Raw genomic sequence first — 16,964 nt, 5'->3', positions numbered from 1 at the left:
GATTTATAAGCTCACAATGTTGTCGTCGCACCGTAATGCGTTTCAAGCTTTGCGAGCTTGTAGGTCGGCTATTTCCACCCCGCCGGTCTTGGTTATCGTGCTGGCATCCCCCCCACACCCCTCCCCCCGTGTCTCAGTCTCTCGTGCATGTCTCACACCCAGCTTCATGTCCCATCTCTCCACCTGTGTGTAGAAATATAGCAAAGCAGACATTCCTAGAGACTTTACAGGACAACCTCATTGAGATGGACATTCTGGCGTCGGCACGGCGCGACGTCGCCGCGCACAACGATGGGTACGTTGCACGTTTGCTACCTGGCTACTCGCTGGTCGCTCTACCGATAGCATCTGCTTTGCCATGACATGCATTTGTGTGCTCTCTCGGTCTCCCTATCTCTCTCTCTCTCTCTGTGTCTCTTCATTTTGCATCCCTGTCAGACATCTCTCTGTTTCGCACCAGCCTTGTCCCAGTGATCAAAGCCTGTCTCCTCTGCCTGTCAAACACCGCTACCCTATATCTGTGCCTTATACTGTTTAACACGACTAACAATTGGCACCAACTCACTCTTGTTGTATCACGTTCCCTTTGATAAACGTGGCTATTTTTACACAAATCAATGTAGCCATGTTGTCTTTTCTTCTTTTCTTCCTTGGGCGATAACAGGATATGTCTGAGAGATTTGTCCCCCCTACCCCACCCGACCCACACCCCGATCCTTCCTTATAAATAAAGGATGGTTTCTGTGGTGTTCCACATCACACAGTGATGTGTGACACTGAATCACGTTCACGGCACTATCACTCTTGAGTGTTTTCCCGTAAACTCGTCAGTAAGAAGGGCCCTCTACTCCTCCTGACAGCCACGTTTCTGCCACCTCGACTCTGACAAGCTCATAATTATGTTCTCCAAGCAAACCGGCCCTGCTTATCAAGATCAGATAAACATAACCATATACTGTATATGCATTGAAATGACGTATACTGTACATGCGTCAATGGCAATGTCTTCTTTTTCGCAAATGTAGTAAAAATAGACAAATCTTCAATGAGACACGTGTCGTGATTAATCAAAGCATTTTGTACAATTCATTAGGTAATTGTTTTTTTAATTGCTTAGTTATAGTGAATTATTTAATTAGCCAAGGCCTGTCGTGGTCACTAGTCCCGTAACAATATCAAAAAACGTATTGGACAGAGACCTTCATCAAGCATGGCAGAGACATTGGTGATGGCAGAGTCACGGCGGTGCCATAGGCAATTACTGACCAGCGTGTGGGACTGCACTCCAGAGCACAATAATGTCACACACCCTCTGCGAAACGTGTTTCAAAGAGGGGGTGTTTTTTTTCTTCTTTTTGCTTGGGTGAGGCACTTGTAATGGTAGAAAAACGTGTCAACTTCCACAGGCACTTCCTCTTCAAACCGGGCGGAACGTCACCGATGTATTGCACGACGTCGCCGGGGTACCCTCTGACCTCCAGCACGGTGTACTCACCTCCTCCGCGCCCGCTGCCTCGCAACACCTTCTCCAGACCCGCCTTCAGCCTCAAGAAGCCCTACAAGCACTGCAACTGGAAATGTGCTGCCCTCAGTGCCATCCTGATCTCAGTGACGCTGGTGTTCCTGCTGGCCTATTTCATCGGTGAGTCACCTCTATTACCCCCCCCACCTCTCTCTATTTACGCACACACGCATGTACACGCACGCACGCACCACGCACTCACCCTCCCCTTCATTGCTGGCACAATGGGGGGGGGGAGGGTCCATGCTCCATTGTGCTTTCACTATTATCCATTTTAATAGCGTGGAATCTGCACTCTGTAGCCATATATGAATATGATTATATGGGGAGTTGCTCAGATTGACTTTTTGCCCCGAACACCTCATCAGAAATAACATTATCATTCATAGATTGGGCTGATGGGGTCCGCAGAGACCATGCAGCAAGGCCAGCTTCCTACCTACCGACGTGATGAGGGCAGATAGAGAAGGAATTAGAGAGATGGAACTGTTGGAACATATCAGCCGAGAACGTGACGCGTTTAGAGAATTCGTTAAGGCGTCCCATTTGAGTCAGGCATCATTAGGTGGACTGCGAGAGTTCGACCGGCGAATATTATATCTGGGAAACTATTACAACAGGTTTCATCGCTATAATAAGTGGCCATATGTACTATCCCTATAGAGATGTACATAATCCATGTATATGCTGAGAGTACTGTACTGGCCAAGTTTATTCTTAGTACATTGCCCAAGAGCATTTTCTATCAAATAGGAGATGGGTGTAAACAACAATGGTACACACTTGGTGTCCGCTTGCCAAGTGGTCCAGGCACATGCCACATATAGGCTTTGGCCTGTATGTGTTTGAGTCCCATTCATGACGACCTTTGCTGCATGTCTCTCCCCTTCTCTCTCTCCCTCTTTTCTGTCTCTCTTCACTTGATACTATAAATAAAGGCAGAAAAAACTAAAACTAATCTTTAAAAAAAAACAATGGTACACAGTACTTGAATGGCAAATAATAATATATTGCACTTTTATTCAAAGTGCTTTACAATGTGAATTGCATTCACCCATTCACCCACCAATGGTTGGAGAAACAATGCAGGGGGGGGGTGCAGGGGAAACAGAGTGTCAAGGTGGTGGGCTCAAGGCCTCTGTGGAAGAGAAAAGAAAGGAGAGATTTAAGTCCCTGTCCACACGTCCCATGGCGTGATTTAAATCCTCCAAAAATCCCTGTTCAACAAATGCGCAGCAATTACTTTTCTTCCCCCCAAAATGTCCATAAAGGAGATTTAGTACCTATTTCTTTGATCTATCTTTGCCCTAATTTAGTACTCCACATCCTGTTAATATGCATGAGTTTGATCCTCCAGATTTGGGGTAATCTAAGGGTATGCACACCAAATGTACTACGCCAAAAACAACAAGATATATATTGGTGATATCAGGTTACGGGGGAGCGCTTGTTTTGTTTCACTCAATGTTACAGCATACTTTCTCGCAGGCTAATGCTGCATTTTGTGAGGCTGATAGAGTTTTGTGTGTGCCGTAGCACCTCATCTGACTTGGGTGGCCTGCATCAAACTTGTTTTCAGGGAGTGCTAGTCTGGAGGTCAGATTTAAGCTGTAACACTTGTTATGGTATAGTCTCTCAAGACAGACTACAACAGAGGTCGCTGTTTTCCCATTATTTGCGGATTGGATTCTCAGATTCATCCATCCATCCATCCCTCCATCTTCAACGGCTTATCCGTAGTCAGGTCATGGGGGCAACCGCTCCACCAGAGTGTTCCAGACTTCCCTCTCCAGAGCAACATTAGTGACTTCCTCCTGGGGGATCCTGAGACGTTCCAAGGCCAGTGAGTCGATGTGTTTCCTCCAACTGCGCCTTAGTCTCCTCCGGGGTCTCCTCCCAGTGGGATGTGCCTCAAGGACCTCCCTAGGGAGACGCATCCTAGGGAGGCATCCTAACCAGATGCCCGAACCACCTAAGCTGGCTCCTTTCCAGGTGAAGAAGCTACTCCGAGTCTCTCTCGGAGTAGAGTCTGACTAGAGTCTGACTGAACTTCTCACCCTATCTCTAAGGGTAAGGCCAGCCACCCGTCGAAGAAAACTCACTTCAGTCGCTTGTATTCTTTCGGTCATGACCCACACTTCATGACCATACGTGGGAGTAGGAACGAAGATTGCTCGGTAGACAGAAAGCTTTCCCTTCTGGTTCAACTCTCTTTTCGTCACAACAGTGCGGTACAGCCATAACGGTCTGGGCACCGGACTGGTGATCCAGTCGCGGTGTGCCGCGGGTTCGACTCCCGAACCCGACACGGCCTTTACCGCATGTCATCCCCCCATCTCTCTCCCGTTTCCTGTCAGCCTACTATCTGTCCCTTAAAAAATCAATAAAAGGCGTAAGCCGCAAAAAAAAAACAGTGCGGTACAGCGACTGCAATACCGACCCTGCCGCTCCGATTCTCCGGCTGATCTCCTTCTCCGTCCTCCCCTCACTCGTGAACAAGACCCCGAGATACTTGAACTCCTTCACCTGGGGTAATGCCTCATTCCCTTCCCGGACTGCACAATTGTCTCTGCACATTCTCAGATTGATGTTACGGAGATATGCAGAGCACAAGAAACTAGCAGGTTTTTCATGGGTAAGCTTCATTCATTAACCAAACAAAAAACACAATTTTGGAGTGAGTGATTGTGTCTTTGAAGGTATTTGTGTTTGATGCACTTTAAAGCAGGGATTGGTTGAAAGGTCTAGCCAAAAATAGGCCATGGAGAAAGAAATTCAAAGGTTCATGATTTGTTAACGGTGCAGTGAAGTTGACTCAATGTGAGTTCTGTATATTTTGTATAACTTTGAACAAACTGTGAACAAACAATAAGTATAAAATTAAAGCCATTAGTGGGGGAAAACATTGTATGTGCTATTATTGGCAAAGTGTGAATAGACAATGATATGTATTCCTCGATATGGTCTGTTAAAGTAAGTAAATAATTCTGAAATTAGTAATTAATAATTAGATGAAAGATTTAACAGGTTCTGAGTCTTTAACTCCCTCATTCATACACAACCTCAGATGGACAGTATACACATTGTGCTCTGTACACCTGTTACACCTAGCCACTAACTGCTCCGCACCCATTGTGGGCAAAGACCAGCCAAACAGTGTTTGTTTTTCCCATATACCCATCTCTATCTACCTCTTGCTGTATCTCTGTTCCCACAAAACCAGACCTATCACAACTCTACTACTACTGCTACGTGCATACAGCGAACCACAAGACTATGTTCCTCCAAGGTCACGTTATTAACGTTAGCCCACAAAGCTCACAATGGCAAGTTATCATTGGTGATGTGTAGGCAATGCACATGATATGCATAGCTTCTCCTCCTACAATAAGGACTGAAACAATGTTTAGGCTGTATACTGTAGGTAATATGACTATTATACAGTATGTAAGTAAGGGATTCAAGCCAAATGCACAGGGAAGCCATGCCGTTATAAGACTCAGTGTGTCTTCTTTACTCTCAGGAGTGTTGCACACAATAGTGCCTTCCTTTGTCCGTTGTTACAAAATCAAATTCTGGAGATGCTTCCTTCTTTCATATATCCCACCATGCAATATGCAGTACATTTGATTGGCCGTGTATACCTGTTTAACATATAAATGGCCGCACCATTCAATTTAATCTCACACAGAGAGCGAAATAGCATTTTCTTCCCTAAACAGACGAATGGCGGAAGCAATGTTGCTTATTTGTTTGAACTCAATGAGAGAGCAGTCAGATTGTCCTTAAGGGTCTTCGTCGGTGAGATGTATGGATTCTCGCTCTGACACATTTTGTTTTAAAATCTAGAATATGCATTGCAGTGTATAATGATCAGGAAATCATGTCTGTTTCCCCTAAGGCCAAACAAACTCAAATCTGATGATTCTTTCTTTTTCCTTTCGCTCTTATTTTATCCATGGTTAGAATCGGTTTGACTGAAATTAGAATCATCTGACAGGCAGCGGTAGGCCTATAATATTCACGGTAGTACAGCGTGTGCCAGGTACAACTAAATGAAAACAAGCCAGGAAGGATTGGGGGGTGGATGAGTCAACGGTTTGGTTTAGTTTGGCATCGAGATTTGGCTGTAGATCAGTAGTTCCCAACCTTTTCTGGATCGGGGCCCACTTGAAAATCTGTGTTCGCCCTCTACCCAAGCCAATGGCTGCGTGCATTTTTAGAGCAAGTCTATTTTAATGACCAATCAGCAATAACAATACTTTAAGTCCCTATTCATCGGTATCACAATGACAACTCATTTATGTTTAATGTTAAAATTTTATGTTATCAAGTTTTTTTTTTACTTCTAGTAAGTTACAGTTACAGTCTTCTGTTATGGTCTTATTTAGTTTTATATCTGTACTGTATAATATAATTATTATGTCTTTTGCGTAACCTCGACAGCATTGCAAATGAGGGTAAACCTCAATGCTCTTTTGGCGAATAAATAAAGGTTTCAATCAATCAATCAATCAAATACTACAATAAAAATATTGAATAAGTGTTTTGCCACTTATTTAACCTAACCTATCTTAACCTAGCCCACTTGTAATATCCTCACTGCCAACCGGTGGTCCTCCGCCCACAGGTTGGGGAACGTTGCTGTAGATACAGTCTGTTTATGACCTGGCCCAGAGCCAGAGAGGCCCATCAGTGCGATCACTGCTTAATCACTCACGTGTAATTGCACCTCCGAAAATCAGGCTGTCTCCTGGTGTACTCCGAGTAAACATACTTCAAACTTGGGATCACCCTAAGATCTGAATTTCCAATCAAGAACGAGGGGCCGTGTTTTAATTAAATGCTGATGAGAAAATGTATTTAATTTCGAGTGCAATTAATTATCGAGGCCTGTAATTGGAAACTCTCGGTGAGTCGGGTAATGAAGCCAATTACGGATGTGACAGATGTTTCGACTTCGCCCACGTGGTCTTCCGCTTGGTGCGACCGTGCCTTGTAAAACGGCACATTTCAAAGTGCAAAGATCCTGGCGAGAGGGTGGGCGGGCAGGTGGGAGCCGGAAGGTTGGGGGGGGGGTTGATGTGGTTTTAAGATGGCACTATTTTCTCTGCGGTGGCTCCTCTCTCATTAGCACGTTTTGTTATATGTTCACGATTTTAAGGTCATCGGTGTCCTCCTGTGTTTCACTTCCACTCACCCTGGGTATCCAGTCAAGGACAATGAGGTTGGGCCCTTGGCAGAAAAGCACCTGCACCACACGAGCATCAAACCCAGAAAAGGCTATACAGTAACCTGCTGAAACAAGCAGGCTTCACTTTTTTTCTCTGATGCCTTTTTGTACAGTATTTCCAGTGGCAGACAGTAATTAGGTACATTTACTGTAGTGTATCTGTTCTGTAGTGTACTTTACTTTTTGGATAGTTAACCTTCACTCCACTACTTTTTAAAGACAGATATTGTACTTTTGACTCCACTGCATTTATAGGAAGGTAAAAAGTACATTATGAATTAACTCATTCTACAGTGCCAAGGACAAACAAAAATTTAAAAAATCGCTAAAGCACAGATAAAGGCCTATTCATAGATTAGATTTTCGGTGGTGAGGTGACCAGGTGAGAAGGGCTGGAGCGGTGACGGTGGTTTGCTCTTCACCGCGGCTCGTGACGTTATGTTGTAGTTCGGTGGTCACCTAACCACCGAAAATCCAGACTATGTACAGTATGAGCCTTAAGGCTCCATGTTTATCAACGGCCGGGGGATCGATCGTGGTGCAGATACATATTCTGTGACTACTTAAAATGTAAGGAAAAACTGAAAACTCCCTGGCTGAATATTTTTTTTACTCCGGCAGTGAATAAAGTGAAAATAGCAGGTCTACAAGCTCACAACACATCGCAATGTGACGTGAACATTTCTGCAAAAATTTAGATTTTTAATTTTCCTTTTTATTCTCCCTTTTTTTTCTTTTTTTTTAAACAAATTTGACAGAGCAACTTTAAGTTGTAATTGAATAATATTTGACCAGGAGTACCTATAGTTTGGCTCACATACTGATTGAGTGCTTTGTCCACACCTGACCGTATTTCATAAAGGTAGCTAGCTTTTTTTTTTTAAACATATGTTTATTGATTTTCTTTAAAGTACAAAGAAGTATTTTCAAAACAATTTACATATATTAGCCCCCCCCCCACATCCCCATGGCAGCACAAATACAAACAAAATCTTATCACAAAATGATTTGACAATAAATACAGAACAAAAATAATAATGACAAAACTAAAAATAAAACGAAAATAAAATTACATACAGTTAAACAAAACACATTACATACAGTTAAACAAACAAATGCACAGTTCCCTACCCCCACCCCACAGCTGACTACTCCAATTAACCTCTATACATCCAAAGCCTCTTCAATATCACCTCGCTTAATGAAGTCCAAGAACTTCTCCCATATCTTATAGAAAACCGCAGGTTTCTTCCTAATTACATATGTTAGTTTCTCATGTGCCAAACTGGTTGTTAAGTTCCTCAGCCAAAAGCCGATCGTAGGGGCATTGACATTCTTCCAACATAGCGCAATTGAGCGTCTGGCCTGTAACAGGCAAAGGTCGGTCATTATTTTTTCATTACTATTTAGTGTACAATTTAATGGATAAATACTGAGTATACATAATTTAGGACAAAGAGGAACTGGACCTGATGTAATCTGAGAGACATAGTGGACCACAGACCTCCAGAATGTTTTAATCTCCTCACATCCCCATAAGCAGTGGAACAGTGTACCTTTATGTTCCCCACATTTATAACATAAATCAGGAATGTTTGGATCAAATGTATTTACTTTCTCCGGGGTTATGTAAGTTCTCATTATCCAATTATACTGAATTAGTCTTAATCTAGTATTGATAGTTTGTGTTTGTGCCTTGGAACATATTAAACCCCAATCAATTTCTGAGATTTCCACTTGAAGGTCCTGTGTCCATTTTTGTCTTATTTTTTCCGAGTCATCTTTATGAAACCCTTCTAGTATACCATACATTTGTGAGACCAACCCCTTTCCTAAACAATCCTGTTTGGAAAACCTCTCAAGCACTGTTAAAGGAGGTTGTTTTGTATTTTGTGTATGTAATAATAAAGTTTCTGATTTGCAAGTATTTAAAGAAGTGGTTTTGCGGTACCTCATATCTCCTCCTCAGCCCCTCAAAAGACATTAGATTGCCATTCTCGTATAGATCCACCACTTTCTTTAAGCCTTTATTTTTATTTATTTTTAAGATATTTTTTTTGCGGCTTACGCCTTTTATTGATTTTTTAAGGGACAGATAGTAGGCTGACAGGAAACGGGAGAGAGATGGGGGGATGACATGCGGTAAAGGCCGTGTCGGGTCCGGGAGTCGAACCCGCGGCACACCGCGACTGGATCACCAGTCCGGTGCCCAGACCGTTACGCTACGGCCTGGGCCTCTTTAAGCCTTTATTGAACCATAATTTAAATCCCAGATCCCTTCTAGCTGGAATAAAATGTTCATTTCCCCAAATCGGTGCAAAGCAGAACAGCTCTGGGGTGTTTCCCATGAATTTATGGATTTCATATATACCATATATTTATAGTATTGATGACAAAAGGGTTAGACACACTTTTGTTGTGTAGCTAGCTAGTCGACATTGATGTGATTTCTAATGAAAGGAGCGTAACTGCGTTCGGCAGATTTATTCTGAAGATACAGCCCAAGGTTGCATGACAATTTTGTCTGCATAAATACACTTTCCTCTCTGTGACAAGTCATCAGGATGTTGTGCTTGAGAATTGATTGGTGCTCCGTACAGCTTGTTCCAGGCGATACTGACCCGTATTCTTACTCCGACTAAGTGTGTGCTTTGTTGTTCCTCTGAGTCATGATAAAAAAAACAGCTGCTGCTTATGTCGGCAGAGGATACCAGGACGAACACACCCTGATGCATGAAGCGTTACAAAAAGAAAACCTCAAAAATAGAATTTGGCACCTTGATCGTTGCCATGCTGGAGAAAATTAAAATACAAATGTGGGCTTCATTTGGAATTCCAGTGCCCTACATTCCAAATTGTTACGCTGACAGCTTTTATATTTTTTAGTTGTTACAGCATTAGTCTATATAGGTCAATATGTGTGGAGGTTGATGGATGCCAGCTTGGCAGCGACCAGTGAGAGCTATTTGGCATAACTGTTATTTAATTTGAAAATGTGGACTTTTATTAGTTTGCGAATTGAAGTTGCGTTGCAATGACATTACATGTCATGGACTGCCAGTGAAATGGAGGTGGTGTGATGGGATTTGGGTGAAATAATCTGTGCCAGAAGGCTCCTGCATTCAACACACATTCATTCATGTGTCTAAAAGAGATTAATTAGCCATATGTTCTCTAATGCGCACAGCCCACTCAGTGATGGACGACGATGGCTGCATTTTTCACACCAATGCATTTCTGTCTTTCTGTTTTCATGGATTTTTTCGAGACATTATTCAGTACACTAGGCTTGAACCTGAAAGGCGAGGATAAAAAAACGAAGAAAGAAAAACAACTCAAAAGCTCATCGCAGCTTTTCTTGAAAGTGCTGTGGAGATGAGAGGATTGAGGCACAGGGGCTTTGGCAGAGCAACCCACAGCGACGGGCACAGCCCCTCTCAGATTGGCTGAGGAGTCTTTTGCTGCAGTACTTCTGTTCCCTAATTGGCACTTGGCGGTCGTGGCGTGACCCAGCTTCCTGCCAAGAGATAAGCGAAACGAGGGCACAACATGCGCTCTGGACGAAAATGGGCAAAGCTACCAAGTGTAATACCCTTGACAGGTCAGTGGCATCGCCGACACAGCTTGTCTGTGCCAGTACCGCCCCTCATTAGGTGCACCTTGTTATTCCAGCAAACTGTCTTCATTATTGTCGCCAGTTCCGTGTTTTTGAGCGCGGAGGTCTCGGTAAACGTTGGGAGGCCTACAAAACACATTTTCTTGAAGGCCGTCTGTTGGCCCATGGCCAGCTCCTTCTGCATATCGTAGATACCAAGGAGACGCCGGTGTAAATCTGTAAGGCGAACAATGACTCTATATCTCATTTCATCATTAGAGGCTATAGGGACCCCTGGAAGAAAGAATGAGGCCCACAAAGAAGTGATTACTTGGACGTTTGGAACACTCTGCACCCCTCGCCAGGTGCCTTTGATGCCATTTTTCTGCCGACAACATACATTGACTCCGTCTCAGATCCTCCAGTCAACGCAGGGCTACAAATCAAAAGGAACCTCTCTCCTGGAGCCCTGCGAAATGACAAACCAAGCCATCTGTCTCTCAGCGATGCTGCCTTCCTCTTTCATAGACAATTCCAGAGCTGGAGAAAGGGGGCGTGCTGGCGGCTGGAGATTTTTTTTTCCTGATTTGTATTTGAGATGTTAGCATTTTGTTTTACCTCTTTTATAACCCCAAATCATCCACATTCATCTTGAGGGCTGAAACCTGTTTGTCAACACAAAGTAGTGCTCGCCCAGTGTGCATTAAGGCAACGACGATACAGTACATCACATTTTTTAAGTAAGCCAGCTATTTGCAGACTTCTGAACTAGGCGGGGAGCATGAGTTCTAATATTCCATAATTAATGGATTCATGGGACGGGTTCCACTGGGAGACGGACATGGCCATTTATGGAAGCCTCTTGGAACTGGGTAGTATACAGTATAAGGATAGTATTCTTAAACCTTCCCACACTGCAAGATTTTAATATAATGGCGCATATCAGTGATCACACACTACAGCATTGTATTAAGTGTATGATGCCTGGCTGAACTATGCTGCACTTCATGTGATCCCATCACATATCTGATCACATGCAGAAGCAGATGGAGCCAGTTAAAGTTGCTGTGGTAATGGTTGTGTCTTGTGTGATATGTAGACGGGTGGAAACCAGTATGTTCATAACCGATGCTTTTCAAGATTAAAATTCAATAGCGGCAAAAGTACTAGATCTACATGCTCAAAATGCGCCATTTCGAGCATTTCGAGCTTGTCGATCTGCTACTTTTGTAGTAGGGCGTTAATTTACAAGACATCAAAAAGCCTCAGCTGTCCAACCGTTGTTTCAGTTGGTCGCCACTCGCCATTTATCTCCTTGTAGTGGTTTCTCTTGGTCTAAATGGACCCTTATGGGTCTATTTGGTTCCATTTGTAAACTCTCTTGAAATGAATCCACTGCTGTAGTGTGAGCCCAGTTTCACGGACCACAGAGGGCATCATTTCAAGAGGGAGATGACATTGAATTTGGATTCTTTGATTCTTGTTAAGATGTTTATGGAAACTGCTCTCAGTGAGAAATGTATCCTTGGTAAACAGCGCGTTCAGCTACCATGACCGTGTTTAAAGTGGGAAAAGTGGTTTTCAGCGGTAAAACAAGTTGAAGGACAAACTGAGACTGTAAATTCATATGGCAGAACTGCAGCGCTGGTCATTCTCAGAGGCTGCTCACTGCATGATCCCACTCCGTGTAACAGCAAGGCAATGCAACACCGTAGGACAGTGGTTTTCAAAGTGGGGTCCGGGGACCCCCAGGGGTCCTTAAATGTATCACTTTAACCACTTTATCCATTTACATTGGCTATTAGTTTAGTCATAGTCACAAGCTTATAGATATGCTATATTGAAGAAATGTTTGAACAAAATGAGCTTGTAGATGTGTTATTGAACAAAATGAGCTTGTAGATGTGTTATTGAACAAAATTAGCTTGTAGATGTGTTATTGAACAAAATGAGCTTGTAGATGTGTTATTGAACAAAATTTTAACAAGACTTCGATCAGAAGCACTCACGTGATTTAACCATTTATTAAATGGAATACAGTAAAACTTGGCATTAATGGCTCTGCTCTTTAAGATGTTCCCTGCATTTTGCTAAGCATTGTGTTCAGCTGCAAAATCAGGGAACGCTGTTACGCTATGCAAAATCCCGCAAGGGGTATACAAGAGCAGGCCCATAGCAAGACATGTAATCAGATTAACTTGTCATGCAAAAAACACATTTTAACATTTAAAGGAGAATTCCATGCTAGAATGCTTTCTTATCTTTCTTACCTTTCTTTGTAGTTGTTACGTCCCCACCAAAGAGGTCCAGGTGTTTTTTTGTGCAAAAACGTATTGGCTATTTTCCCTACCATAAGCCCTCAATAAATTGCATTGCATTGAATGGGAATTGAATGGGGCTATGGGGTGTTATGCTAGTTCGCTTATTTCCATTGAAAGAAGTAGTAAAGTGTGCCGCTTGGGGTATTATTTACATTATGAAGAGAGGATATATACAAAGAAATTATAATTTTGAGCGATGGAAATAAGCTAATTAGCACAACCCCATAGCCCCATTCAATTCAATGCAATTCATTTAGGGCTTATGGTAGGGAACATAGCCAATAAGGAGCTTTTGCACAAAATAACACCTGGACCTCTTTGGTGGGGACATAACAACTACAAAGAAAGGTAAGAAAGCCTTTTAGTATGGAATTCTCCTTTAAGCCAAAGAACAGACTAGACTAGAGCTATGCAACATTGAATTCCAGTTTACTTTAGAGTCATGTACATATGGATTTCAGTTCTACATTCAGTTTAAACATTTGAGTAAATGCAAGACAGCAGCATTGATTGATTGATTGATTGATTGATTGATTGATTGATTCTTTATTTAAGTTATTTTGTTTACTGCATAGTGTGCAGCAATTGAAGCAGAGATCTGGTGTAGGAGCAAGCCGTATTTAAATGGACCACCTTGTTGAGGGAATGAGATGTGATTGGTGTGTATGAAAGCGTGGCTGATTAAAAGCAATCAGCAGACTGATAGCTGATTACAGCTGATCTTTTAAGACTCCCGTGCCCTGCATGAACTAACGCTATCATAAATGTATTGTATGTATGGGGGTCCCTGGCACAAAATATTTCCAGATGGGGGTCCTATGCCACGGTTAAATACAGTATATATTAATTTGGGGTCCTTGCCGTAGGACGCAGCGAAGAGACACACACGCACCCACTGAATACAAAAAAATCACACCTGTGTGAAGTGAGTGGTGCAACTCCATGTTGGGGTCCCCAGGGGGTCTCCGGAACTTTCACACCCGGTCCGGGCCCGGTCCGGGGCGGTTCCTGCGAGCTGCCCGCGTCCGAAACAGTTGAGAAATGACAGAGTTACCGTGTGGGGATCCCCAGGGGGTCCCTCTACTGTACTGTACTGTACTGTCACTGTAATGTACTGTCACACCCGAAATGTGTGTGTGTGTGTGTGTGTGTGTGTGTGTGTGTGTGTGTGTGTGTGCGTGTGTGTGTGCGCTCGTGCGTGCTAGGCTGCACATCAGTGCCACTTAGTGATGAAAAGGGGAGGTAGTTGTCAGGGAGGGCACACTGAAATGCTGTAAATGTAACTCAAAACTGCTTACTGTATGTTGTTGAGGAGAGAGTAAATTAAATTGCATTTAGTTAGGAAACATTTCTAGCGTTATAGCGTTATCCTCGACTCCTGGCTCTGCAGCGGTTAGGAAAATTTGCAACTGTCTGATCATTTCACGCAATGATTGAATTGCATGGTGATTAGTCTGAGGGGCTTATAGGAGAACTGACTGGCTTGGGACGCCCCCTAAAAATGGCTCTGCATGTTGCCATTTCTGCTGACTGTTTACTTCCAAGGTGGCTTTTGCCTTACTAAGCTTGCGGTGTCTCTTCCCTTATTGGTGATCTGTCATGGTCAGACCCTCCCCCCCCGCTGTCCTCTGCTCCCAGTCCCATTGTTCCAGAGGACATTCCTTTTGTCGCCCTTGTATAATGCCTGGCGTTGGTTTTCTCCATGGTGTTCACATTCAAACCTCCCCTGTTTGTCTCCCCTGCTGACCTGGTGGTTTCCTCGCTTTGCAGGGAGAATTAGCAAGGTAATGGGGACGAGGGGAAAATGGCAGTGCTGCGGGGGCGGTGTCCGGGCCTTGTGTCGTTTTGGAGCACTTGGACAGATGTTGTCCTCCGGCCCGGGGGTCAGGATTGCATTCAATCCTCCTTGGTCTCACTCGCTAAGCACATTTTGGAAAGATGCATTTAACCAGTAAACCGTGCCATTGTTTCTGTATCCCCTGACTTCACCTCGCTATTTTGCCACCTCCCAGGTGGTTTTACGGTGGAAACACTGAGATTATGTTGCACAATTAGAATGGTGATTCTTAGCATTGTTTCATTTCAAGGCTCCCCAGTTTGATATAGGCCACAGACCCCCATTAGATACCATGTATACCCCCCCTGGGACCCAGGGGGGGTATACTGTGTAAGGTCCTCGGTGTTCATTTTATTCTGAGTATGTACAAATGGTCCCATTTGTTCATTCTCAGAGTTCCAGACCTGTGGTACCCTCACAAAAAACATGCAGTAATCCTGGTCACTAAACTGCCTCCCCCTGGCCAGCCGGGGCGCCTGATGGAGGGGAAAGGAACTGGTTGGAATAACGTGTTCCTTCCGCGCGCTACGTCCAACCAGGGAAACTCCCCCCTGTCAGGTGTAAAGGAGCAACTTGGACACTCAGGCATGAAGGAAGCATGAGTTCAAGTCTGTTGCTCTCCCCTTGTCCCCCATACATGGGGACTAGGTTGGTGGAGGGTGTGTAGAGCCCAGGATCACATTAGATGATTGACACAGGGGTGAAAAATGGGTTACAAAATCGTGGGATAAAAAAAATATTTTAGAGAGTTCCAGACCTGTAAGGGTCCATTTGGACCCCCCATGGTGGTCCACAGACCCGACGTTGAGAACCAGTACTATACTGACTGACTTGTGGCATTGCACACATTACAGCCGTCACTCGAACCTGTAGGTTTACAGAATATTCAACGAATTAGACCCTTCCTCACCCAGGTGTCAGCCCAGCTCCTTATAATCCAGATTCCAGACATCAACTCCTTCCTTACTGGCCTACCGGCATGGGCACTTAAGCCTCTCCAATTGATCCAAAATGCAGCAGCTCGCTTGGTCTTCAACCAGCCAAAATTCTCACATGCCTCCCCCCTTCTCTGCTCCACCATTGGCAGTACAAAACTCTGATGCTGGCACCCCCATCTTGCAAGTCTGATCGAACCCAACAAACCCTCCCGCGTGCTCATATCAGCCAACACAGGGAAGCTGGAAGTTTAGACTCCATCTTAGCCTGTAGCACTTGCCGTAGCACTTGCCCTAGCCCTGGCCACTTTACAGGCTGAACTTATGTAATGAATTTTATGTAGACATAGCACCCTATAGTGTAGTATGCATAGTTTCATGATATAGATATTCCACTGTTAGGTTCTTAGCTTACGTATGATTCATGATGACTATTCTTTATGTAGCCTATATGATGTATTACCATGTATTTTGTTCTTGCTTACTGTAAGTCACTCTGGACTAAGAGCGTCGGCTAAATGCCTAAATTGTAATTGTAAATTGATGGAATTGAAAATGTATTCAAAATTAACAGTCCAGAGCAGTGTTATTTTCGTCAACTAAAACTGTGACGAATAATGCTTGTTGACTACCTTTTTTCACTGACGAAAACGAAATAAAAACTATGCTATGATGACTAAAACTAAGACTACATATTGACAATTTTGTCAACAAATAAAAACAAGACTAAAATGTTATAGGGATGGACTAGTGGAAAACTATTTTCTTGGGTGTAAAATCAGCCATTACGGCGCCATCATTCGATGACTAAAATATGACTAAAACTACATTACATTTTATTCAAAAGACTAAATGAAACATGTAAAGCATTGGTAATTTTGACAGCAATGTTTTGTTTGTGTTTCAGCCATGCACCTCTTTGGGTTGAACTGGCACCTGCAGCCCATGCAGAGACAGATGTACCAGCTGTCGGAGGACAACGCCAGCGGTGTGCCTTTCCCCACCGACCTGGCACTGCCACCTCTGGGAAACACAGGCCTGGAGATACCCAGGGGAAAAGATGACAGTAAGTTAATTTATTTAACGTTTGAACACTTTCTGCATTACAAATCTGTTATTATCATACTGAGTATGATAATAACTTCAACGCTGCTTCAAGTTCATAAAATGACAATTCAGAGATGCAAGCAAATCATTTATTTGGTGTGTCTGGTGTTGTATAATGATTATTTTGAAAAATAAAAAAGGAAAGGAAAGCAATTTGCACCAAAGTCGAACGGCACAATTAAAACTAAACAAAAAGTTTTCCAAATCTTCAAGTTTCACCAGTGACATTTCAGAACTCATGCAAGTCTCTTCTAATTGTTCTGCCGTCCAAGCTCCCATTGTGCTCCACGCTCTCTGTGGTACGCACAGATCTGCTTTGTAATCCAACGCAAAGATGCTAGGAGTGGAGAGAAGACGTGTTGTTTGTTCCTGGAGGGAGAAAAATGGCACAGCTTTATGGATGGTGGGTCCAGG

At 43.5% G+C, this 16,964-nt stretch overlaps 1 protein-coding gene across 2 annotated transcripts in view; it reads left to right on the top strand.

Moving 5' to 3' along the window:
• tenm4 (teneurin transmembrane protein 4) overlaps positions 1–16,964 on the top strand; it is a 286,524-nt gene that overhangs the window by 138,408 nt on the left and 131,152 nt on the right. For both annotated transcript variants that reach the window (XM_083772809.1, XM_083772808.1), the window contains 3 exons: positions 194–295; positions 1,407–1,642; positions 16,351–16,509. In XM_083772809.1, the coding sequence (XP_083628935.1) occupies positions 194–295; positions 1,407–1,642; positions 16,351–16,509 (497 nt within the window). The remainder of the gene's footprint in view (positions 1–193; positions 296–1,406; positions 1,643–16,350; positions 16,510–16,964) is intronic.

The sequence above is a fragment of the Protomyctophum parallelum genome, assembly GCF_964188405.1.
Source record: "Protomyctophum parallelum genome assembly, chromosome: 9".
NCBI lineage: Eukaryota > Metazoa > Chordata > Actinopteri > Myctophiformes > Myctophidae > Protomyctophum > Protomyctophum parallelum.
This window is presented reverse-complemented; position numbering and strand designations above follow the sequence as displayed.